At 42.8% G+C, this 20,728-nt stretch overlaps 1 protein-coding gene across 1 annotated transcript in view; it reads right to left on the minus strand.

Moving 5' to 3' along the window:
• Window positions 1-1,195: 1,195 nt before the first annotated feature.
• The window catches only part of LOC138467234 (kinesin-like protein KIF28), a 516,126-nt gene continuing 496,593 nt past the window's right edge, over window positions 1,196-20,728 (minus strand). Inside the window, exon 19 of the mRNA XM_069607266.1 lies at window positions 1,196-1,372. Coding sequence (XP_069463367.1) covers window positions 1,196-1,372 — 177 coding nt within the window. The remainder of the gene's footprint in view (window positions 1,373-20,728) is intronic.

Genomic DNA, 20,728 nt, shown 5'->3' on the forward strand with positions numbered 1-20,728 from the left:
ATTTGGTGCAGATTAAATGCTGGAAAGATAACACTGCTGATTTTTGTGGTCCTCCAATTTTTAAAGCAACTCTATTTGTATGGGACCCATGTGACGTGAATTTATATTCTTAATTTAAGATTTGAAATGCTGTATGTTAGTAGCGCGATGGGGCTGGGCCATTGGTGGCCCAAGTGGCTTGTTTGAAAATAATAGTTATTTATGGATAGATGATGTGTGAAATTGATTGTATGAAACTGATTATATGTTTTATTGTGTCGTTTTAGTGTGTTGTTACTTGGCGTTTTATATATGAAATATGTTGTATAATGTGTTTTCTTTATGTGAAAGGTGTAATATATTGAACAATATCACATTAATAAAAAATAGAAAAATACCTCTTTAGGCCTGGCAATAGTGAGACACAGACCCTGGGATTCCATTTGCAGACTCTTTATCAGTCTTCGACAAAACTTTGGTAATATGGGTCCTGCCCACTGGGTACCTCTTGCACGGAATTCTTGCCTCTTCTCTATTCACTGGGCCGGCTTGCTCTCTTTTCTAGTTTCTGTGGGTATGCCTTCTCCTCTTCCTTGACGCCCTGTAATTATTGGGTCTTCTTCACCTCCCCTCTTGGGTTCCAGCCCTCTCTTTCTCCTTCTGCCTTCTTTTTCAACATCTCCCAACCTCCTCCTTTCCAAATGTTACTTCTTTCTTGCTCTCCTATTGCTCTCACTTTTGTATCACTCCCTCCCCTTTTTGCCACAATACTTCTCTCCCAACATGTTCTCCAAATATTACTTCCTTTTCACCCTCCTCCACTCCTCCTTGCTTTACTTTTTCTCCCTCCTCCTTCCACTTCAATAATTCTCTCCAAGCTTCCTCTTCTCCAGCCATTGCTTATCAACCTTTTCCTCTCATGTATTATTTCTCTCTCATCTGCTTTACTCCTCCTGTCTCTACTTCCTTCACCTCCTCCTGCCTCTATATGACTCTCCCCATGCCTTTTCGATCTCTTCTGTGCACTCTCTCTTCTGCTTTTCCTCCTTCCACCATTCCTGCTCCTGACTCAAATGCTCTGTGGATGGTGCACAGAACCTTGAACAAGATTCTAAGCTCAAAAGGAAGCAACTGGGGGGCAGTAAGTGCAGAGCGAAACAAAGAATGCACGTGTAGTTAAATAAAAAACCTTTGGCTTTTCATGCCCGCACAATATTTAAATAATGACTTCAAAGTACTGACCTTCCTGTGTCCCTGTGTCAGGTTTCTTGATAGATTCCTTCAGATACAGGTTTTCTTCTCTCAAGGCTCGGTTGATATCTCTGAGAAGTTCTGTCTCCTGTTCCAACTTCAGAAGCTTGAGGTAGAGCTCAGACAGGTGGTTATTTGAGTCCTACAAAGCAATTCCAGTATCACACAAATGTTATTTGCATTTTCAATTATTCTTGCAAAGCTTTTGTAACTATGGCTGAAGATCCATTACAAAGGAGGAGCAGATCACAAACTATGAGAAAAAAGACTAGAGTCCAAATCTGGCATCCCCTGTGGTGATGAGACGTAAGAATGAACTATCATGACACGAGGGTTCTGAGTGTGAGTAGGGTTGGTTTGAAGTCCCTCTGACCATTCTCCATTTGTACACAATGTTTTATTTTGGAACCATGCAGTGTTGGTCGGGCCACAGTACATGATTTGTTTCTGTTAATGTATGTGAGGGTTCTTTGACGAAAGAACAGAGGCAGTGTTAGACTACATATGCATATAGATTTTTTTTTATATCAAAATCTTCTTTCGATTATGGTAAACTATACATATTTTTTATAAACCTTTTAAATAAATATCAGCACTGTAGAAACAAAAGTAGGAGACCACAGTTTACACTCTATTACATTAAAGGTTTCCCATAAAAACGTTGTCTTATTTCAAATAGTTATTCAAGGACATTCATTAATTTTAACGTTATTACCTAAATAATTCTTACTCAGTATCCCCATTATAACATCCCAGATGCATTTTATATTTGAAAGAGTGTGCATGTTGGGGTCATTAATTTATAATAGCCTAGCTTCCTCAGATGGTACCACATTATACAAATTAATAATTGGATTGATAATCCTTTATTTGACTGTAAAGTCATCAGGAACATAACATAAAAACAATAACAACATTAATAAAAATCATTATTCGATGGGTCCAATAAAATACAACAATTAAAAGACATAATTCCAATTCTACATAGCTAGTGGTTTTATATAAACATAACATACCAGCTACTTTGCATAGAGCAGATAAGACATGGTCACATTGGAACTTCTTTAGGGAGACAGAGATAACAATATTCAACATCAAGTGTGCCATCGTTAGGTCTAAAGTGCTAACAAATGTTTTCTGAGTCAAGCTCGGGGAATATGGTTGGACACGAAACGGGCTACTACCAGATCATGCATTTTTCTAATAAATTGATTGGCGTCATTTAAAGTGCGAACATCGTGCAGTACAAGCAGGGGTTTGAGGTATTTAGTTCTTAGGTCTTTTAACTCTTCACACAAAAACAAAAAGTGTGTAATTTTTTCATTAAATGCACCACATAATAGACAGTTGCTATCTGATGCGTTTTTCCATTTGTTCGTGTGTTGCCGTACCCTCAAATATCCCACTCCCACACCCACGCATAGTTCGGAGCAATCATATCCAAGTAGGGTTCATACCCAGCCATCTGTTTAAAAGCCAAGTAATCCATGCCTGAGACAGAGACAAACATGCTCCCTTCATGATATTGGCCCTCAGCGTCACCCAGGCCCTTTTCATCTCACATTTTATAGCGTTTGTAATCCGACTTGGGTACAGCCAGTAACATGAGAGACCTAGGGCTACCAACAGGTTTTTAACATGAAGAAGCCACGGGAGAGACCTCCCACCTTCCAAATTCATGACCTGCGTAAGGTTATCACGATATTTACCCAATGCAGGGTTCCCCCATATTCTAAACCAGTAAAAGGCTTGTCTCTTGGCAAGCTCTTCTTCCAGTGGGCACAAGTTGCGTTCCATGTGGACCAGGGCTGTCGGGGCAGATTGGGGGAGTAACAATACGTTGTTTACAAATTTATTTTCAATTATGTCTGGAGTCTTGCTCCTAAAAAACAAAAACAAATGTCCACAACGTATATTGTGGCTGCTTTGGCTTGCACATTGTAGACTTCAAACACTGGCCCAACTACCCTGCAGAGAACCACAGTTTTTGCGCAAGCCCCCAGAAACCCTGTCCACATGGACAACCTAACTGCCATTAGAAGCAAAGCGGATTCCAAGTTAATCATTGTCCCTCCCACTACAACGGACAATGGTTTTCTCTGCGAATTCTTGGGGGATAAGACCATAGCCTTTGTTTTTCCTACATTCAGTTCCAGGCCTAGGTCATCGCATTTCTTGTTGAAACATGACAGAGGGAGTGGTGGACAGAAGAATGGCATCATCCTCATAAAATAATGCTGGGAATGTATCCTTGCCCAGCCATGGAAAATCAAAGTTGTTAAGACACAGTTCTTCTATAATGGTGTCAATATAGTTGGAAAATAAGAGGAGGGCTAAGGGGCACCCCTGGCAAACCCCTCTGTCCACCTGGAATGAGAGGGTTGCACCACCAGCCAAACTCCATCTTACAGTAGCCGAGTTACCAGAATATAACAATCAAATTGGCGTTAGTAAAGCCTCTGGAATATTCTTAGCCACCAGTATCTCTCAAAGTGACTTCCTCAGTACAGTGTCAAATGCCGTTCTTAGATCGACAAATACTGCATATCATTTGGACCTAGACAATAGCAAGTGTTTCTGTACTAGCAGGTAGAGACAAAACCCCTGATCTGCAGTAAATCAGATCTAAAACATGTGTGGAGATCGCTAAGCAGTGACTCCCGATCCACCCCTTCCTGGAGATTTTTTAGGAAGGCCTTTGCAAACATCTTTGCCGTGATGTCTAAAAGGGAGATAGAACGATAGTTCAAAGTACTCTCCCTACCTCCCTTTTTATAGATGGGGATGAGCTCTGCCATCTTCCATGAGTCTGAGACCCTGCCCTGCAGGAGGATGTTGTTGAAAGACCTTTGTCAGGACCGGTACCCATATTGTTGCTTCTTTGTTAAACAAATCCACTGGGATCCTATCTGGCCCCACATCTTTCCCCACTTTTTGAGTTTTTAGTATATCCTCCACATCCCTCCGGAGGAACTGCGGCTCATTCCCTCTGCCACCCATTATCCCCAGAATCTCCTAACTTGAACTTCTTCCTCCAAGTTCATTGGCTTCAAGTTAAGTTCTTCTAAAGGCTGCAAAATCCTCTCTTGACACCACTGGGGAGGTACAGGGCTGGAGCGAAGTGTCACCTCCTAGCTCCTTGTCTGAGATGAGAATCCCAAAACCCCTACTATTGCCTATTTGGGCAGCCTCTAACAGTACCTCCCACTTGTTAGCCAACAATTTTTGTCTCATTAGAGACCTATAGGTTGCTCTCAGGGATTTCAAATGCTGCCTGTCTAATTTCTGGTGAGAATCAAGGTGCTGAACTATGGCCCTTTTGGCCTCTCTACATGCTCTATCATACTATGCTTCTTGTTTCATTGTGCGTTTTTTAATTTCGGTTTTGGGGCAAGAAACAAAGGGAGAAATTGTGGAGAGAATGTTTTCAAATGTTAGTATTACATCCTGGCCATAACTGTCCTGAGAACATAAGCCTTCCAACTGCTCCAATATTGCCTCATAAATTCATGGAATCATATCACCAACCACAACTTTACCCCATCTAATGGCACTGTGTGCGTGGCCCGTCTCTGATAAATCTGATGTAAAGGCTTGGCTACGGGGTGCAGACGTTTCCACATACCCCAGCGACATAACAATTGGTTTATGGTCACTTTCCTGCCTATTAATTACCTGGAAATCTCTAAACAAGGGCCAGTCTGGCACCAATATAAATATGTAACCAATTCTAGTCCTTCGAACCATAGTATGTATCCATTGCTGGTTGGTCTGAGGGAAGCTGGCCATTACACAGCATAATCCCAGACTCTATAGGGCTTGAATAGTGTCACTAGCACTACCTTGGGTTGTTTTTAAAGTGGGGGCATCTAGCACTCCTATCCCCCAAGCCTCGTCTTCATCTTCCCAAATTCCTTCTAACTCTCCAATTGGCCAGCTGGAGATTAGAATCACCCACAACAATCAACCCAAACAAACTGCTATTTTATACTTTACTATATTGCAACGCGTTCAAAAGAGTTAAGCTAGTAGTTGAAACACTTTTTGGGTTTGGGCGATTATAAACATTAAGTAGAAGCCAGGGTTTGCAACCCTGAATTTCAATTACTAGCTGTAGCAAATCTACACGGCCTGTATCAACATTCTCAATCTTCCAATGGAGAGAAGCCTCAACCCACACAAGGAGCCCCCACCCCCACCAGCCTCCCTCTTGCCTTCTGTTCATTGAGTATCAGTCGCTGCCACCTCAGCGAGAAACTTCTACAATTACATGTCTCATGTATCAGGACACCATTTGGGGGTAACTTGGGGTACAGGCTGCTGCCCATTGTCTCCCCGGGGATGTCATGGCACTGATCTTACAATCTCTAGGGCAAAAATCACAGAGACAGTACCAGAGAAAGAAAGCAAACACTTTACTTGAAGAATTGCTGGAGCGGCATTACTTTTATTTGTATAGCCCAAAGCTACAATGCAGTGTGCACAAGGCTGTGGGGTCTACAGGGCCAGTGGACCTTCTGTAACTGAACAAATTCTAATTAAGCTTTAATTCTTCGAGATTTACACTTCAAAGTCTGCTGTTTAACGAAAATTGAAGTATGTTTACATTAATTTTGTATGTCATAAATCGGTCTCCGTTTTTAGCAGAGCCTCAGGTGTGGCCGGGAACTGTGATTTTTGTTTTGCGTGGTCTTGTTTCATGATTTGCTTTTGTCAGATTGTATCAAGCGGATGACAATCCTGGGGTAAGGGTTGGGTATTCAGATGCTTGTATTAAGCTCACTTGGAACCTATCGTAAACATCTGCAAATTTGAAGCCCTCAAATGATGCAATAACATGTGGTGCAGGGATGTCATTTTACCAAAATGCCTGGGGTAGTGGAAGTGCTACAACATGACCCTTGACCTCTGATGACATCATGGTGATGTCAATTGACCCCACCCCGAAGTGACATCATGGGAAGCGATGGAACACGACCTTTCACCCCTTGATCTTACCGGCTTTTGCTAGCTTACCGGCTATAGTATAATGAGCAATTACATGTCTGAATGTTGTTTAAGTCAGAAAGCAAATTACACTCTGTAGTGAATACCATTAAACTGGTAACTGAGGAAGTCCAGGGACCCACCTCTAGACCATGAATTGATTGCAAAGATATGGAACATTGTAGCTATGGAATGGCTCACCTACTCCAATCAATGGGATCAAAAAAGGTTCTGCTCTGACTGGTCAAAGCTGATATCATATCTAAAAGAAGGTGCACGGTCAGCGTGGTCCCCAAGGAGCATGCGCATCCTGGGAATAATTGATCGCCCATGGGTTGGGTGAACTGGAAGGACTCACTCCGCCCAATGTAACAAAAGACTGAGGCCGATGAGGCACTTACTACCCGCAATCCCTTAGTCAAAACGAGTCACCCTGCAAAAGGTCCTACACCCGGATCTGAGGGGGGAGGGGGAGAGGGAGGGGGAGGGGAGGGCAAGGCAGGGAAGGGTACCAGATGGAAAGTGTTAATGTTGAAAAATGACCATAAAAGGTTTTGGAAAAAAACAAACTGGTAACTGAGATTGAACAGCAAGCCAGTTCATCTGCAGATCTAGTGCAAAGTTGGCCACATGTCACGCCTGCATGGATCTACTTTTCAGGCTTCAGAGGATGGCAAAATACATACCATTGGGAGGGTTCATAACTGTGTATTAAAGAATTTAGAGTAGCGCACGGAAAGCAGCGCACTCACACAGCATCCAGTACTCTGGGCACTTGTTACCTCCTACATGCAAACAAACATCCTGAACAGCATGTCATGGAGTTAAGAAAGATAGACACACTACAGCAAATAATTAATTGTGGCACAATGAAATCAAGGGCCACTTTATGTGCTATGGTGAAATATTTCTACAGTGTACACAAGCTTTTAGGCACAGGGATTTTGGCAAGTGACCGAGGACACTGAGATGAAATGTCTTGTGATGATCACAACAGAGATATCGACGGAAAAAAACATGCTGGAACTGCAACTTGCGAAAAGCAAAATACATAGTCCGAAATGGATGTTTATTCTACCCCAAATGTTTTTGGGAGGTTTTTGTCTGCATTGTGAATTTGAGGTGTTTAAGAACAGAATAAATCAGTGACTCACCCTCTGTAGTGTGCCTGAAATAAACCTTTAATGGGTCTAGCAATTACTGTATAGAATTCCAGAAAGACAAATTATTTACTATTCCTATTCTTTCTTATTTAGGGTCACTGCTCAAAGTGTTACACCTGTGGAATCCCCTGTTTTTTCTAAGAAGCCTGAACAAGAAAGCCAGCCACTCTAGAAACAAAGAGCCACATGGCACTGGCAACAGTCCAGGAGCTCCAATTTGTAAAACAAAAAAAACAAAAAACCATTTTAAAAAATAATTCTTTAGGGATAGCAAAGGAGACGACAGAGGTAGTAAGGGAGACCTCAGAGGTAGCAGGTGCGACCCCTGGCAACCTCCAAATGGCATCCCTGATGTGGTGTTTAGGTAACTTAGGAACTATTCTATTGTTCACTCAAAGACAAAACCTTTGCCTGCATGAATGTAATAAATAAAAGGTACATTCATAAAAATATAATTGAAGGTTGTATCTTCGGTATGGCCTATGTGTGCATCACTGTGTGTGTATGTGTGTCCCAAACATACAAAAGTAACAGTACAGATTCTGTTCTGTTTAGCCAAAGGATATTCTGCTGCACCCCTGGCATTTTAAGTCAACATCCTAGTTGATTTATATATTGTTGGCAAGTGAAACAGCCTTATACATCAGTGATGTCAGTTCTTGTGGGTCCAGCAGGCACAAAGGTCACATGGCAAACTTCCTGTGATGTCAACAGTGCCAGCACCCATATGATGTCACTTCCGGTCATGTCATCCGGTGCACAATGCCACTTCCGATACCCAGGTATTTTGGTGAATTAATGTCCCTGCTTGGGGATTTACTGTTCTCTTTTCATAATCTGTAAATCCTCCAAGCACTATCCTTCTTCCAGGACCCTTAAATTTCCAGGGTAGAAAGAAGGGGTGAACCTAAACACTTTGTCAAATCTCCTTAGCGCTCTTCTTGGGCTGCATCTCTATTAGATTTACAGGTCTCATCTATTCCTTAGTTATACCATTATTGTCTAGATGTGTTAGATCATTAAAGGGGAAGTTCCCTCAAAGATGTTGTGCTTTTAAAATGTTGGCCATAATAAAAAAGATATATTGGCATTGTTTTTAAAAGAAGTTCCTACGGAAAATAATTTTTTTAATGACCATTCAAGTGTTGATTTTCAAGCACTTGGAGGAAGCCATTTTCTAAGCTTGAGCAGTTTTGTCTTTGAAAGTTAATGCTGTGCCCTCGTGGCAACAGTCAAGCAAAAGCCCTCTAATGGGAGCTTTTGCTTATTGCTGCTTGAGAGCAGAGCAGTTCAACCTGGTCCCATCCGTGGGGATTTCTCTTCCGCCGCTGAACCTGCCTAGAGGGAAACAAAGCTCACGTTTCCTCATCTCTTTTGAATGCTGATTTTCATAACAGCCCCTTACTTCCTCTCTCTGAAACCAGTATTTCAATAAAGGGTAGCTCGGATGAGGGGAGACACTGCACCACACTATTAGTTAACTATGTTTCTGGGACCATAAAGCAACCATGCCTCGATACACATAGGCAGAACGTATGTGTGTGAAGAAACAAAAGAAAAAAATCATCTGACTCTTACTGTTGCAGAAGGCCCAGCGGCTCTTCAGAGTCATGCTGGCACTGCCGCTCCTTCCCCAAGCTACTGTAGTGGGAGCAGCCTTCTAGCAGCACATGCTGACCTCCAGGGTCTCCAGGCAGCTTTCAGATGCTCTAGCAATCCCATGACAAACAAAAACAGATAAAATCAAGCCCTGAGATCCTCTCCGACGCAAGCACTGTTCTCTGTGTGTCCACAGGATTTTGCTTGCAAAAGTTAAGGTGCATTTAAGTTGCACAGATTTAACCCAACAAAAACCTTGAAATTCAGCAGATGTAGGAAGTCATTAACTCGGCGTGCTCCCGTTGATGTCCCCATAATGCTATGTCCACCATAATGCCATTTTGTATGTCATTGTGAATTCCTTCTCTTATAATATATATGTGCTCATGAGCTTTACAACGGGAACGGGCTGAGTTAAGCTGGTCATGACTTCCCAAAGCCGCTGAATTTCTAGGGTGATGTTGTGTTAAATCTGTGCACATTAACTGCACCTTAACTAAGATTATTTCAGTGAATTTGAAGGGTTTTGTCATACCATAGTTTTTTTTACGGGCCACTAGCCTTCAGCCGTGTCCACTGTACATGTTACCCCATTATGCTTATTTTGGACCCACTAGGTAGACCATGGCCACTATACATGTCTTTTTGGCCCACAAGCCAGTGCCCACTGTATATTTTAAAATACTAACAGACCTTCTGCCGTGCCCACTGTACATGTTCCCCAATATATTTCTTGTGGATCCAATAGGTGGCCACAGCCTTCGGCCGTGGCCACCATACATGTCTTTGGGGCCCACTAGCGAGGGCCTTCAGCCTTGCCCACTGTATATTTTAAAACACTACCTTTCTTTCATACTCACTAGCCATGGCATTCGCCATGACTATTGGCCCCGGCCCTGCACCCTTTTGGAAGACGTCGGGGTCTCAAAGCACACAATACGAGGACGTGGCTGACCCGATTTAACAGACAGCTGTAGCGCATTCATTGGGTCCCCGAGACTCGCGGAGGCCATTTGACTGGATTTAATTTTGACTTCGGCATGCATACACAGCCCGTCATCTTCATTGCTGATGGCAAACTGTGATGGGATCTGAACTGAAGTTTCCCATCACAGACTTTATCTCATTTTCATGCAGACACATTACCACCGGTGGGCCAAGAACATTCCATAACTGGAGATACAAGTACAATGGCTAACACTTTCAATTATTGTATACTACTTTTAGGATAGTGGGCAGCACCTCCGTGCCTTGAAACATGCGTTTGTGTATGAAAATAAATATTGTGTGCAAAAATAATGCTGTTCAAATTCCATCAAGGTGTATGAACAAAACCCCTTTTTTGTTACAGAACAATACTGAACAGACCTGACTCACTGGTATGATTATCATTTAGTCAGTTATTCAACTTCTAGGTACAGACAATATAAATACCTGTACATGTTCACTTCATGTGTTATGTAAATGTGAATTCAATGTCTGTAAAACACCAAATTAGATGTTATTTGCTTATGTTTGTTTGGAATGTTCTTTCATTCCCACATAATGTAGAGTTTCAATTAATTTAAAGTTATGCTCCGAAATTATTTCAAACATTGCACACTTGCTGTACGCAGTGGTTCAACCATTTCTTTTTTGCTGGCCCTTTACATGTTAGCCCATTCCTTTTCTTACAGTGCCACTAGCCATGGACAGTGCCCACCACCTTCAGCAGTGGCCCCTCTACATATTGCTACAATAGGTTTCCTAAACGGGCCCACAAGCCACTACCTTCGGCCGTGGCCACACCACTGGGTTTCTTTTGGGAACACTAGCCTTGGCCTTTGGCTGTGTCCACTTTACAAATTGCACCCCTTGACATGTTGCCCCAATAGGTTTCTCCGGGGCCCAATAGTCATGGCCTTCGGCCGTGTCCACTTTCTGTGTTGCACCATTCGGTTCCTTAAAGTAACCCAGTACCCATATCCTTCGGCCACACACATTGCCACGCACCTCACTGTAGCTGTAAACATTTTCTTTTTTTTTTAAATGAATCTCTTTTTTGTAACTCTTTTTTTAAAACTTTTTTCCCATAACTGCAGTTATATTACAATGTACTACAAATAACCCCGGTTATCCGCAAACGACTGCAAATATCCACAGTTATTTTTGTGTCACACACTTTCATTCCTGGTCCCATTTTCTACTGTAACCCCGGTTATCTACAGTCTAGTACAACCCCGGTTATGTGAAAACATTAAAGCTCTGAAATTGGGCTCCAGACCCCTCCAACACCCACAATTCTCATGATGTCCTCTTTCCCCCTCCATACCACTAGCCTGATACTATTTCTTCTTTTTTGCTCCTCCAAATGCGTTTTTTAACGCTTTTTGTTTTCGACTAACCACAGTTAAATACTGAACAATTTCTGCATTTTAAGTTTCCAGTAAAAGCTAGTAAGTCCAGTAGGGAGCCTGCTGTCAGTATCTTTTTTTGTTTCTCATGTTGTGCATGTACCAAAGATTGCCTCAAGTTGGTACTTCGTCTAAAAGGAAACATTGGTTTTGGAAATATGAAACCTGGAATCTGTAGTAAATGCCAGTGTTTTCAAATCAACCATCTCACTTGCTTGCTAAGCGGACTAAACTTTGTAACGCACACTACAGACCCTTTCTTACATAGTGCTTGTTCAAACAAAGTTTTCTGTTCAAGTTGGCTGTCCTCTTTTTGGCCTGTTTAGTGATTTTTCATGGGTTTCCCTGATTTTCCAATGTTCACTGTAAAGTATTACTATGTTTTTCCAAAACCCTACTGTTGGTCCAGTTGCGTTTGATACGTATAAACTGCCAATATGGAAGATTATAAGATTATCTTTCAGTGCTCATCGGTGGATACTGTCATAATGTAACAAACTGTTATTTGTCAGTTTTCTGTATAAAGAGGTGGACAACTTGCCATCCTGTTTCACTTTGAGGATATCTAGAAAAGGAATGTTGGTGTTCTGCGACGATATTGTAAAAGTAATTTGAACATCTAAATCATTCAGCCATCTTAACAAACTGTTGAGAAGATTGGAATCCCCTCTCCACATCATGAACACGTTGTCAATATAACTACGCCAAATGATGATGTTAACTCCAAAGCGACTGTGGCAATCGTAAGCAAACCTGTTCACAAAATCTGATCCATATAAATTAGCTAGATCCGGAGCAAAAGTCGCTCCCATGCTGGTCCCTTTCACCTACTTGTATAATTTATTTTTGAACATTAAAAAGTTATCAGTCAGTGCTAAGTGTGTACACTCAAAAATACATTTTGTCTGTACCACGTTGGCGATACATGATCGCGTGTTCAGAAAAATCTCAACCACTTTAAGAGTCGCTACTTGCAGAATATTGGTATATAACGCTTCAATGTCCAATGTGACATGAATATAATTTTCATAGACAGTAATGCCTTCCAGAAGGAGAATCATATGGCTAGTATCTCTGACAAAGAACGTATCTCTACCACAAATAGTTTCAGGAAACAATCTACATATGTAGAAAGGGATTCCAAAATGGAGCCAATGGCAGAAACTATTGGCCTTCCTAGGGGGTTTTAGATGTCTTTTTGCACCTTCGAAAGAATGTAAAACAATGATATTCCTGGATTCAATCGACATAAATATTCACTTTCTCCTTTATATATTCACCCTTCATGTTCTGCCTGTTCACATAAAGCCTGAATCTGTGAACTTAAACGTTGTGTCCCAAATCGTTATTCCCTACCCTTGTCGGCGAGACTAATGACAATATTTTGATCCACTTGCATGGATCTCAATGCAGCTCGTTCACCTAGAGAAAGATTCTTTTTTGTGTGAATTTAACTTCTGGCCTTATTCTTGTATGCACCTAATTACCATGTTTTCAAAAGTCACAATTTCTGGACAAATTGCCAAGATAGGTGTTTGAAAGATCGATGGTACCTTTAAACATGCTATATTAAATTTTTGTTCATAGACCCTATCTTGAAAAAAACATTTTAGTCTAATACTTTGGAAAAAACATTGTAGTTTAATTTTGGTCTCGAAAATGTCAGCCCTTTTAACTTTACGAAACTACGGCCTTTGTTCAATACATTGATCTCATTGGTAGTTAGTATATATTGTGATTGGTTAAAAATGAGTGCCACCACATTAATTTTTCCTGGTGAAGTCCGTCCCACTATGTCATTCTCATCCCGTATTATGTTGACCCAATACCCCTTTTGTTTCTGCCTTGCATCCCCCTCCGTGACAAAACTGATGGGGTTGCATGTTTTGTGTGTGTGTGTGAGGAAGAGGGACCAGACGCGATACTGGTTTCTTCGGGCTCACTCCCAGTGGAGCTTATGGCAGTATCAGAAAACATCTCATATTTGTATTTCCCATCTGTAACTGTTGGTAAGTAAATTGTTTATTCGACTCCTCATAAAAGTCAGGACGTAGATAAGGATATGTTTTTTCTACCTTTTACAATGCAGTGTCTTTTTTCAATTTCCAAATTTTTTAATCAATATTTAATTGTTTAAACTTCAAAATCTCTTGATTCATTTTGTATAGTTTTAATTAAGCATCATTCAATAATGTGTTGTCCAAAACTGTTTTTCCAATGTAATAAGTTAATTGTCTTGAGGTTTGATCTCCTTTTCAGCGGTGTCAATAATTAACATTTTCCAATCCTGACTACATTTGTTCCGTACCCCACTCCATTATGTTTAAATTTGGGGTTTTCTATGAAGACTCTTAGGACATTTCATAGCTTCAATCCTTGAGGGTTAATCCCTGCCCTCAGGTATTGCAACATACATTTTCTGTGTAAATCTGTTCTGACCAATTTTTTCGTTTTCTGTGTTAGATCCTAAGCGTTTTGCCCTGGACCAATTGAGTAGAGGAATCAGATAGCAAGGGAAAAACTGAAGCAACACTCATTGATTTGTTTATAATGTTCATCTGAAAATGAGAAAATGTGTACATTCTCCATCTTAGATTCAGTGTTTTATCACTTATGGCACAACAAATTTACAACAATTCCCAGCTGCCAAGGGCTGTATTCTTCCAGCCTGAATTTGCTGTAATTTCCTGGATATTTTGAATTCCATTCTGATACAATTTTGGAAAGGCCATATAAGTAATCCACCATGATCAGTATCTGCCTGCCCAGGCAATAGTCCAAATGTCTTTGGCCAACTCTGCCATAGGTTTCAACTTTGTACCAAGGAAGTCTTTTTTTCTCACTTTGGAGATGTCTATCTTCGAGCGTATTCAGCAACTGACTCTCTATTTGGCAAAAGCATGTGCTGTGAAACATTGTGCTAAGAGGTCTAGAAAATGCATGTGCAAATTAAGTTCCTTTCCTGACAACTTCTCTCCTATGGTTAGCGTTTCACACCTGCCACCCCAATTTTCTCTTGTCACAATAGATTCTATAATCGTATAGGGCGGCTGAACTGAATATGCTCCCGTCGTTCCAAGCCTGCATACGCTTCAGCCACAACTGTAGATACACCCTCCCTTTTTCTGAGACGATGTTTGCACTTAAAAGAGGCTTTCCTTCAGGTGGTGCCTCTCTGAAGGACCCTGGAATGCAGGTGACATGGGAAAATGTTCCTTCCAATAAAAGCTGGATGCTCCCTCCTGTTTGTCCTCACCTTTTCAGAAGGCAAATTGATGGCAGCTTCCATTGGGTCTATCCAGAAACCCAAGAATTCCATCAGTTGTTGGGGAAGCTGTATTTTTCTGTCTACGTGTTGCTGTGGTGTGTTCTCATTTTGGAACTTGGGAATCATGTTGTCTAGATAGATGACTGTATGTCTTTCTCCCTGAGGATAAAACACCTAGGTGGTTAACGCGAGTGCCAAGGGCAAGCTTGAAATTTTTTTTAATTGATCTGCCCACAGTAACTGCACATTTCCTGATGCAAGATAAATGTTAGGATTGCTAGATATGTGTTTTTGAGGTCAAGACAGATAAGCCAGTCCCTGGGGAGGAAGCTGACCAACAGCATATGAACGCCTTCCATCTTGAAGTGAGAATACAATATAAAATCGTTGCAATCTCTGAGGTTTATTACCGGCCTCACTTCCACCTCCTTATTATTAGAAAGAGCTTGCTGATGAACCACCAGGGTTGGCTTTCAGTGCCAATTTTGAATGTTCCTCATCCATAACCCTGTGATATGCCCATGAATAAACAATGGGGCCGAATTCATGTAGCTGAAATTACAGTTCGGAGTCCGTCACATTGCCTGACAGTGCGTCCCATGCTTGTGCAAACTGAGCTGTCCTGTTCCCACTGGAGTTGACTCCACTGCGCTTGTTAGACCCACCTGAGGTTTGTATTGCTTATCTTGGGAGTCTCCTCCAGGAGTGGCTTTTCCTTCCATGATCTCGGATCAGGAAAGAAAAATCCACGTTCTGGTCCTGCCAATGCTGAAGTGCAGCACTCTTGGTTTGGGACCTTCTGTCATCTGCAAAGAAGCAGGAGAGCAGACTCTACCTGTCCTGGCCTGGGTGAACCTTTTACTAGAAAGCACTTGTTTTATGGAGGACTGCACATTCTCCAATGCAGTGTAAGCTTCCACAAACTTTGATATGAAATTTCCTTTGCAAAAGTGTCTCTGTAAATAAGCCCCTGTGCCAATGGTCTATTCTCTGATGAAGATGTTGGGAGGCAGATGGTTATGTCATCCATAGTTACTGCCCCTCCTCCGACCCAAACCTGTATAGGTGAGAAGCGTTACTCACAAAGGCAATCGTACCGCCCATATCCCAGGCAGGTACAACAGGAGATGGACACAATCTAAGCTAAAGATGGCAAGAATAAACAAACCGACAATGAAACAACACATATGCATGCATTAGACACAAAGCAAATGTGCACTCACCATGAAGAACGCAAACGCTAGGTAATATATGCATTTATACATAAAGAATATTAACACGGCATCCATAAGACATGAAGAATACTAACATACACAATGTATAAGCTTTTCCGGCCCCCAACGAAGACCCACACTTAACGCCTCAGACCTCCCCTGTCTGGCCCTGTCCTGAACCTGGCCAAAAATTTCTGGGTGCTTCTGACCTGCGGTATGCACAGTCCCGCCTCTCGACTTCACTAAAGGTGCTGCTTAGTCTACCAGTTGACCATACTATCCCCCTACCCTGTTCCTCCTTAAGGCCGTTAAAACTCGCTCTGCGTCCCCCTTTGACTCACGCACACTGGCCTATTCACCTATCCTCTATTGCTCTCCACTCACTGCTGTGTCTCTCACCGTAACGTGTGCCTCTCAAGCCACATCAAAAGAATCCCCTACCACTGCGCAAGACCCACACCGAAAGACTTGAGGAACATGCACATCAGCTCCAGAACGTCCACTTGCAAGTACACGTTATCAAGGCACTTTCCTCTGCCTTGAACCCTGCAGGCCAACAAACCTAATCACAATAATTCCTGCTAAAAGGCCCTCAACCAAAAAGTGTGGTCCTGGCTTCTCCCGCTCTCAGTCTGCCACTAACACTCCATGGCCCCCACATGCAAGAAGTTATGCAAAACCGCTCAAACAATGTTTGCGCCTCAAATCTCAGCAATGTTTGCACATCTAAGCCTAGCAATGTTTGTACATCTATGCCTAGCAATGTTTGCACATCTAAGCCTTGCAATGTTTGCACATCTATGCCTAGCAATGTTTGCCCCTCAAATATCAGCAATGTTTGCACATCTAAGCCTAGCAATGTTTTGCCCCTCAGATCCTAGCAACGTTTGCATATCTAAGCCTAGCAATGTTTGTCCCACAAATCTTAGCAATGTTTGCACATCTAAGCCTAGCAGTATCTGCACATCTATGCCTATTACTGGTTGCCCCTCAAATATTAGCAATGTTTGCACATCTAAGCCTAGCAATGTCTGCACATCTATGCCTAGCACTGTTTGCCCCTCAAATCTCAGCAATGCTAGCACATTTATGCCTGGCAATGTTTGCCCCTCAAATCTCAACAATGTTTGCACATCTGTGCCTAGCAGTGCCTGCCTGCCAACTCTGAGCCCCGACCCCCCAACTCCCATACTCTCAACCCCATGACACGGTCCTCCAATACCCTTAGCCGCAATCTCAATCTAGCCTTGATCAATGCCCGATCCCTGAGTGTGCACGCACTAGACGTCCACGACTTCCTAACTGTGAACAACATCGATGCCCTAGCAATCACAGAAACATGGCTACACATAGCCTCCGGACCAACACTATCTCTTGCCCTCCCCACAGGTTACACCATCTTTGGAAGTGATAGACTGAACTCCAGAGGAGTGGAGTGGCCCTCATTGTCAAAAACCACCTGCTCATTAGACAACTCACTGCAACTCTAAACAAAAACTGACATCCTTTCTCTTAAATGGTTCACCTCCCACTCCAACACAATCAATATCCACCTCGTTTACCGCCCTCCAGGCCCCATCCTCACCTTCGAAGAGGACCTATTCCTTGTCTTAAGTGACAACATTAAGACCTCCTCGCAAGTGCTTCTTCTAGGTGACCTCAACTTGGGCTGCAACGACCCCCTTGACCTGCCATCAACCTCCCTAGATAATGCCCTTACCTCCCTTGGTTTTAACCAGCGCATTCACAAACCTACTCACAACAAAGGACACCAATTGCCACATCTCCATCAAAGCCAACTCTCCCTGTCCATGGTCAGACAACCATGTCATCACCTTCTCACTTCCACCTGGCCCACTGCTCTCAAAAACTCACCAAAGAGAACCTCTCCCCATTCCTCAACGCCCTCAGTCTGGACCTCCTGGACACTTCTGACCCTGGGTACTTAGTGGAATATTACTCCACAACCCTTGCTAAGGCTATCAACACAATCGCCCCCCCCCCCCAGCGCTCAAAAAAGCTAAACCAGCAATCCACCTCAAATCCTGGTATACCCAAGAGCTCACAATTCTAAAGCTGAAAAAAGACTTGCAGAGTCCAGCTGGAAAAATAATCCATCTGACGATTCTAAGCTCAAATTCTCCATCCTTACCAATACATACAAAAAAGCCATCATACAAGCAAAAGCCTCCTCGCTCAATACTAGGATAGCTAATGCTAATTCAGACTCAAAGGAGTTATTCGCCATCCTCAAAGAACTGGAGTCACCAGTCCCCTCAGCCTGGTGCGACAGTATTCAGAAGGCCCTATTGCTCAAAATTGACACCCTAAAAAATAATATTTTTGCTAAGAAAGCTAGCATTATGCACCAGCATCTGGCCACTCAAATGCCCATTTGTAATAAATAGGAGCCCCTCTGCTTAACTTCCCGAAACTCTTCTCACAAGAAACCCTATGCATCCTACAAAGCCTCAAGCCTTCCAGATGCAAAGGGGATGTCTGCCCGGCCCCACTGATCAAGTGCTGTGCCGACACACACTAGCACCTTTCAACACGGGCTTCATTAACGCCTCCTTCAATACCAGAGTGGTACCCACTTGCCTCAATGAAGCCTGGGTCCTTCCCCTACTAAATAAAACCTACTCTTGACCCCATTGCTGCTAACAACTACCGTCCCATCACCACTGTCTCTTCCTTCTCAAAATTCATGATGGAGCAGCCTACATACAAATTCAACATCACTGAGAAACACACCAAATTCTAGGCATGCGCCAATCAGGCTTTGGCCCCGGCCATGGTACAAAGAGGGCACTCCTGGACCGCTGCTTTTGATTTGGTTGACCATGACATATTATGCCAGCACCTCACCTCCTCTGCCTCCTTCTCCAGGGATGCTGCCTCTTGGAAAGCCTCCTTCCTCAAAGTCTTTGCTGAAAATGCCTTTGCTTCACCCTCCACTATCAGTTATGGGGTCCCTCAAGAGTTCTGTGTCCCGCCCACCCTCAATAACATATTCACCCCTGTTCGACCATCTGGACTCGCTCGTTATAGCCTACACTAACTCTGCCGATGATATGCAAATTCTCCTCCCTCTCACTGGATCCTACCACAAAGATGCCGCCACCCTCAGCTCTACCTATGCCACTATCCAAGCATGGATGGCGACCTATGGCCTCTGCCTCAATGATGAGGAAACCAAACTCCTCATTATTGGTCCAGCATCAGCACTAAAAATGAAGATCCACAATATGCCACTTTCAATCTAATCTGTAAAGACACTAGGAGTCTACCTCGACGCCACTCTCTCTCTAAATCGACAAGTCAATGCTATTTCCTCTGCTGCATTCTACTCAACGAAAATGATTAATGCTGCCGGACACTACCTAACGAGTGACAACTGTCTAACAATCGCCTGTGCAGTGGGTGGGCACCATGCTAGATTACTGTAATGTCCTGTTTGCCGGTACGTCAGCTCGGAACATAAAAAAAACTCCAGACTATCCAAATAACGCCTTGCACGCCGCCCTCAACATCCCCAGATCTGAACATATCTCTGTCACCCACGGAGCAGTTCACTGGCTGCCTACAAACAAAAGAATCCTCTTCAAGACCCTTTCAATCACGCACACGTGTATCACCAACGCTGCCCCACCCTACTTAGTTAGAAAAATCACCAACGCCCAGTCTAGTAGGCCCACCAGAGCCTCATACATCCATAGGCTGGTTCAACCCAAGTTCAAACGTGTCAAAGCAGGAGGGCCCAGTTTCCCAGTCATCGCCAGCAAGCAGTGGAACTCCCTCCCGCCAGCTTTAAGAGCAGAAGAATCCTACTGGGCCTTCCACAAAGCCCTCAAAACATGGCTGTTCACTTAACACCAATCCACTCTGCATTCTGACTTCTCGCAACTGTACATTTGTATTTATGCCTGTAAACTTCCTATGTACTTACGCTTATGCCCTAATCTAGGGACACATGTAACTGGTTCAGCGCCCAAAGGAATGCAACGTGAAAAATAGGCAAATATAGCTCACTAACATAGAAATACGACAGTAATGGGCAGCCATCTTTTTCTAAATGGAAGCTGCAGCACGCTTCTAAGTACATAAAAGGGCTCAAGACTTCATGAGAATTCAAAGTGCTGAAATAACAAAAATACAGATCCGCACAGCGCTCAGACAGTAGCTAGCAACCCAAACCAAGGTTACCATGAAAAAGGGGAGGATAGGAACATTTCAGTGCATGTGATAATGATTCCCAAAACGCAAGCCATATATTCTTAGATTAATTAAAAGAACAACCAGCCTCTGTAAGCCTTTGTAAGCCAGGTGCAGGACAATTATACGCCCAAATACTCTATGGGGAATAGCTCAAGCGTGTCCCCAGTGGAAAGAGGAGCATGACATTCACATTAGAATTAGTTACAATTAGGTAAAATCCCAGTAAATGCAGGGTGAAATAATTCCCAACGTGGTCTTATCACATGTGACCCATAATTGAAGAATGCTGCCTGTTCATTAGCAACGAACACAGATATGACACTTGCCTCTCTCCTCGCTCATATTCCCAGACACGAGGCGCCACACAAGGTCGAATACAAAGAAATCACCCTAGGAATAAGGGATGGTATTTTCTTTAATTGAAGAGAAAGCACCCCATGGACCTCTCTCCCCCTATTTGTGTCTAGCTCATTTATTGACAACCTGTCAGTTGCCCAAGGTTGGTCAGTAGAGAGCCAACCAATCAAAACCCCCAATGTTAGGCCGCTCAGTAGGTATTATGCCAAACAATAGTCTATTATCATTTAGAGGTGGTCTCAGGAGGAGCCATCAGATTGTTGTTACCCAATCAGAGGTTTTACCCTTATAGAATGTATG

The sequence above is a fragment of the Ambystoma mexicanum genome, chromosome 4q, assembly GCF_040938575.1.
Source record: "Ambystoma mexicanum isolate Mex_15411 chromosome 4q, UKY_AmexF1_1, whole genome shotgun sequence".
NCBI classification, from domain to species: domain Eukaryota; kingdom Metazoa; phylum Chordata; class Amphibia; order Caudata; family Ambystomatidae; genus Ambystoma; species Ambystoma mexicanum.